This window comes from Haemaphysalis longicornis, unplaced genomic scaffold (genome assembly GCF_048455015.1).
Source record: "Haemaphysalis longicornis isolate Haplotype H1 unplaced genomic scaffold, Haemaphysalis longicornis Haplotype H1 scaffold_80, whole genome shotgun sequence".
Taxonomy (NCBI): Eukaryota; Metazoa; Arthropoda; class Arachnida; order Ixodida; family Ixodidae; genus Haemaphysalis; species Haemaphysalis longicornis.
Window position 1 is genome coordinate 841,822 of NW_027526446.1, and position 6,000 is coordinate 847,821.

The following is a 6,000-nucleotide window of genomic DNA, read 5'->3' on the forward strand; positions in this document are numbered from 1 at the left end:
TCATATTCAGGTCTTGTGTATCAACTTTAATACACACTTAATGTCCCGCATGTTCTATTGATGTGGATCGCCTTAGATCTTGAACATAGAAACATACGTAGTAGGTAGGAACAAATATTGCAGGTAGTCACGTTTCATATCTTGGATCCGTTAACTCCAGGGTGCCCCAAGGAAGTGTCCTGGGGCTCTTACTGTTTCTGGTATGCATAAGCGACATAACTTCTTGTGTTTGTGGAAGCGTTGGTATTCGTTTATTTGTGGACGATTGTCTTTTGTACAGAGCTGTTGGATCAACTGATGACCAAATTACTCTTTATGACCGTCCGAATTCTATATCTAATTGGTGCAATATATGGGGAATGAAGGTTAACCTAACCAAAACAGTGTACATGCACATAACTAATAAGAAATGCCCCCTGATGTTCAATTTCTCAGTAAATGGTGTAGAAATTTCGAGCACCAATAGCTTTAAATATCTTGGCATAACGATCACAGATAACCTAACCTGGTCAACTCATATCGACAAAAACTGTGCATCAAAACAGCAAAAACTCAGCCTCTTACGACACAAATTGAAAAAATTCCCCTATAATGTTAAACTACTTGCATGTAGTGCGCTAATCAGGCCTCGTCTAGAATATACGTGTATCATTTAGAGTCCCCACAGTAAAAACGAGATTAACAAACTTGAATGAATTCAGAGGCTGGCCGTCCAGCTCATATATAATCGTTATCGCCGACACGACTCGCCAACCAGCTTGATGGAAACAGACAACATCATGATGTTACAGAGCCGCCGAAAAATACCATGACTAAAATTTCTTTATCAACTTCAAACCTGTAAACTTGCACTTCACCCCGCACCTTTCTGTAGCTTTTACCCCACCGACGTACCAGGAACTATCACCCTCTTAAATTTAACCCGATTTTTGCACACCCAAACAACTTGGAATAATCTTTCTTCCTCCGTACAATAAGTGATTGGAATGCCCTGCCAGCTGGAACCTTCTTAAGAAATAAGATTCCTCAGTTGATTAATCAGCTCGTCGAATAAAATGTAATGCTGCAAAAACATCCCGTGCTGGGTTTCTGCATTTCTGTTACTGCGTAATATTTGTGCTTCATTGCGGTTCTCTTTCTTGCTGTCCTGTTCCCTATATCCTTATATATTAGCAATACATATGAAATATGGACTTATATGCCTGTTCTTTTTCTCGTGTTTCCTTCGATTGTTGATTTATTGATTCTTCTTGCTTTCAATTTCCTTTTTTTTTCTTGTTTACAACGGGTTCGCGTCATTGATGCATCGATAAACCACTCCAGCTTGGGCCGCCCAACACTTGCAGTATTGTATAAAGGAATGAATGAATGAATGAATGAATGAATGAATGAATAAGCAAATAAATAAGAAAGAATCAAAGAAACAAACCAGCGAACAAACAAATTTTTTGTGAAGGAAGCCATCTACATCATTGTTCTCACAATTTGTGAAGCATTTTGCCCACATTGCAGCTTTCATTGCCACTTCCCCATGCACTGGGGGTAAAGCTTCCGGAAGGTTGTCATTTTTAATAACGAGTGGTTACACAATTGCCGTTTTCTACTGTGCATTTGCAGAGATTTACACTGCACGAAAAGCAGTTAACTGACACAGTAGTCAGCATAACTAAGGGAAACCTAAAGATGCCCTTAGAGGTAACGTTAGATAAACTATCGGAGGCTACACTAGATAGGGGCAACCATACCGGCGAGGTTACCTAGGACACAAATTGCATTCTCTCACCAGAAAAATGTTGGTTCAATGTTTGGCACGAGGAATTTGTCCTGAAGCGGGTGCAAGTAGGCTGGTGATGATGATGATTCTGATTATGAGGATGGACTATTCGAGTAATGCTGTTTTAGGTGCATGTTGTAATAGAGACATCGGATTAAGGTCCATCCCGAATGCATACAAATTTCTGCTTCATGAGGAAGCTGAGAGAGTCAGTTCAGACGACCGAAATATCCACTGACATGCTGACTCAAAAGAGATCTTGATTAGAGGAGCAGTGGACAAAGTTGTAAAAACAATCAACTCCATGCAGCAATAAACAAATCCAAAATGGATGCAATTTTTTTCTACAATTATTTTGGAATATTTGTTCACTGCCCTTGTAATGAAACCAGTTTAGTGTCACTGCCCCATCTGTCTCTTGCTCTTGTTATAGGGGAGCAGATTTGAACCAATCCTCATTTCTGTTTTTTTGGCACCAATGCCTGAAAGTGCTTAACTGAAACATTTGTAAATCTCAGCTTGTTAATGTAAGAACTGTGTTCGTGTAACAGTGCGGTTCTTCACACCAAAAAATTAATGCCTCGACTGTGGGGCTTTTGTTTCTCTTCAGCTGCAAAAATGCAGGTCGACCGGAGGCGCAGTGTTCCTCCACCACGGAGCCCGTCCTCTGCCGTAGCTCCACTTTCGAGAAACTGACCGATGTCGGGGTCGACCCAACGCTGAACTACAGCGAGCCGTCGGCACACCCTAGCAGCACGCAGCAACAGCAGCAGCACAACCGGTCATCGGTGCCTCCAGCTCAGCCCACAAAGGCGGTACGGCCAAGCACCTTCTGGAAGAAGCTGTCCGAACCGTCGTCATCACCAGCTTCTACGGCCATTGCGTCAAAGCCCGCTTCTGGCCCTCATGCCAGTGCCAAGCGTGTCTTTGGCGGTGGCCGGAAGATATCCGACGCGTCATCGAGCCCGGCGGTCTCTCCCTCCTTGCTGCCTTCAGGCAAGGAGGGTTGCAGACCCACCGTGCTCGCTCTGCGGCTCAACAGCCCAGCGACGCTGTCTTCCCCCCAGCAGAGTCCAAGCAGTCCCCCGGGCGCGGCCGCAGCCCGTTCGCCGATCGTGGACTCCAAGGGATCCTCGCCAGCTTCGGCCGTTGTGTCGCCGTTCAACTACAAGCCAAGAACGCCCACAACTCCCGGAGGCACGCGCTCCCTGATCCCGGCTCCCGTTAAGTTGGCCGGCACCCCAAGGTGCGGCGGCGAACAGGAGCTGCAGGTCAAGTAGGCGCTGCCGTGCGAACACCACGTCCGAAGGTTGCGTGCACGAGGAAAACGAAAGTGTGTGTGTGCTCCCACAACAGCGGTGTGAATGCAAGCAGTGGCGGGCGGGGAGTGAGTGTCAAGGCTTTGAGATTGGCAGTGCCAGAGACAGTTTTGTGAACGGTGCGACACACGTTTGTCATCTCTGTGAACACTTCTTCTTTCTTCGGTTTTTGTGAATGAGAGAGGCAGGATTCTGTTTTCTTGTTCATTCTTGTCGTTTTGTTTCAGTGTAATGGTTGAGCTGTGTTATTCATTTCCTTTTGGCTTGCGCCGGTACCTTATTTGCCTTTTGTCCTCTCTGAATTTAACTGCCGCCTTGCCAGGAATATTTGGCTGTGTAAGTTGCTTGTTTAGGTTTTAAAAATGCTGAGCTAAAGGGTTGCCACAAAAGAAGCACTTGCGTGCTGTTCAGACCATGACGTGATTCAGTGGACGGTGCGTTTCATGACATCTTCTGTGCGTCGTTCACAAATACCCTGTGTGATACGCCTGAATGCTGGCGAGGTGGCCATTCGTTCCTTTCACAATTGCTTTTGCTTAAATGCACGCTTGAACGGCAGCTTTCATAACTACGAAGACAACTGCCATTATTTAAAGCATGTTGTTCTGTTTCAGTTGAGCTTAATCAGCGAGCTCCTTCCCTCAACCCAGTAAGTCGAATAACAGTGCCAGTTTGATGGAATTCAGGGCACAAAAATTTTGATGCGATTAAAATCATGTTTCCTCGCGCTTCATGAATAACATGAGCGGAGCAAATCTTTCGCCAAAAGTCGGGAGGATCAAACTAGAGGCTTTGTGCAAATACGCAGAACTCGAGCTGTGAAGTGCACCCAGGGAGCTGTTGGGAGCTTTCTGATCATGTGAGATTGTTTCCAAACACAGGCTGGACATGTCCTTGCCCCGTTCAAGTCGCCTGTATAGTGTCCACAATAAGTCGCTGTCAATGAAAAACAGGATGCTGATTGTAAGTGGACGACCGTGGCGTGCCTCTGGCTGCAATTTTGAATTTGTCAAGCTGTGTTCATCAGACCACGTTTGTGAATGAGTGCTGTTGTAGTTCGATTGTGCTACTATCTCCTGAGTGATATTTGGCCCAGGGCACCTTTTTGAAACTGTCGTTGCAACTGAAGCCCAGTGTTTTGGATGTCCAATACTACCAGGGAACGAGTTCAATGCGAGCGTAAATCTCGAAGTGATCTCGAAAAAGCCATGACTGTCCAGAAGTAGTGATGCACCCAGAGGTCAGCTTAATCTCCCGGTGCAGGCCTATGTCCATGTTCTCATCTAATGTCCTCCTCCTACACTTGAAGCCTAATTTTGCGAAGTCAATGAGGAATGCTAAAAACTTCGTAAAAGTGAGAACTGTGAGACCCTCTCAAGTGAACTCCCCATGGCTACGGTGAATTACGTGCACTCTATCGTTTGCTTTTTATTTGCAAACCCTATTTTTTGTGACACGCAACGACAACACATAGCAGATTATTTCCCTATTTCCCAACTGCTATCTTCAGACAAAAAAAAAAAAGCAGTTCCTGTAAAATCAGATTTTATGAAATTTGGTGTCTTCACTTATTGGTTGGGAATGTGTTGCTCCCTCTAAGTTTAGATTGACTTTGTCCTTGCTCTACAAAAAGTAACTGATTTTTTTTTTCTTTCCTCAGATTATTGAGCAGCCTATTATATAAACTGACTGGGAGTCTGGATCATTGCATCGCTTTTGTAGCAGTGTTATTTATTGCGCTCTGTGGTTGCTTCACCTTCATTGTCGTTTCAATGTGCACAAAAATCAATGTGCACAAAAATTCTTCTCCAGCAGCACCACTGCGCTGCTGCATGTTTTGTGATGTGCCTGTTCATGTCAGGTTAGCTGCCCCACTGTGAAGATGTCTCTGGAAGCTTCCAACGGCAAGAATGTCCATTTTGCTGTAAACTAGTATGTTGAAGTCGTGAAGGAGCAGAATAGCTCATGCGTGATTCATTAATGTGACCAACCTTTACAGTCTAGTCAGCTCACGGCAAACCTCACTGCTTCCGTTTAATTTTGCACGCAGTGTTGTTCGGTTTGCTGCGCCAAGTTTACGAAAGCCGTGGGCGTTTTCTTTGCAGTGCATAGCCCGTGCCATTTTGCCACACTGCGTGCATTTTATAATGGCATATTGCAGCCACGATATTATTTGAACTTCTCCTCGCATCATGTTTTTACAGCCTTTGAAAATGTATGCTTATTTTTTTGCGATCAGTTAAACAAATTGTGTTGGATTAGTCTCTGTTGTTGCCATGTTGCATTGATTTTTCTTGCCAACTTCTCTTGTGGAAATATCCTTAATTTTTGCTGAAAGGGACAGTTGTACAGGCATTGCCCTTGATATCTTGTTGCCAAACTTTTGTAAGATGTAATGGAGTGAATTATTACGTTGGGTTTCAGTCGTGTTTGAAATATTTTCTGTTTCTGTGCCGTCCTGCGAGTCATTTTCTGTTACAGTGCGGTCATAGCAGCTAATGCAATGTCTGTGACACGATGGCGCTCATGAACTGTACTTTAAAGCTTTGTGTATGTTCTGTAGCATTCGAGTTTGTACATAGGTGTACAAATAGACTATTCATTCGTGCTGTATGCTTGAAGTCTTAAATACTAAACTAATTCACCAACAGTCTTTTGCCTCTTGTATTTATGTTACAATGCCTCCGGGCACCTATGGAGGTTACTTTTTGAGAGATTACTTCAGTTTATATTACTTGTCTGGCATCTGTACACAATTGCCCCGTTTTCAAATTGACACTAATCATGAGCTGCTGAACATAGATTGCAAACAATGAAGAAATATCTTCCCAGATTTTTTCAAGGCCTTCTTACAACGTGAAGGATTCAAATTATCGGTTTTTGGGAAAAGATGGCTTGCTTGCTAAA

The 6,000-nt window shown here is 44.0% G+C and overlaps 1 protein-coding gene across 5 annotated transcripts in view; it reads left to right on the forward strand.

Annotated features, from left to right (window-relative positions):
* The window catches only part of LOC144150852 (uncharacterized), a gene marked incomplete in the record, with an annotated part of 193,540 nt that extends 187,794 nt beyond the window's left edge, over window positions 1-5,746 (forward strand). For all 5 annotated transcript variants that reach the window (XM_077682215.1, XM_077682217.1, XM_077682216.1 and 2 more), the window contains 1 exon segment: window positions 2,385-5,746. In XM_077682215.1, coding sequence (XP_077538341.1) covers window positions 2,385-3,054 — 670 coding nt within the window.
* Window positions 5,747-6,000: the final 254 nt, after the last annotated feature.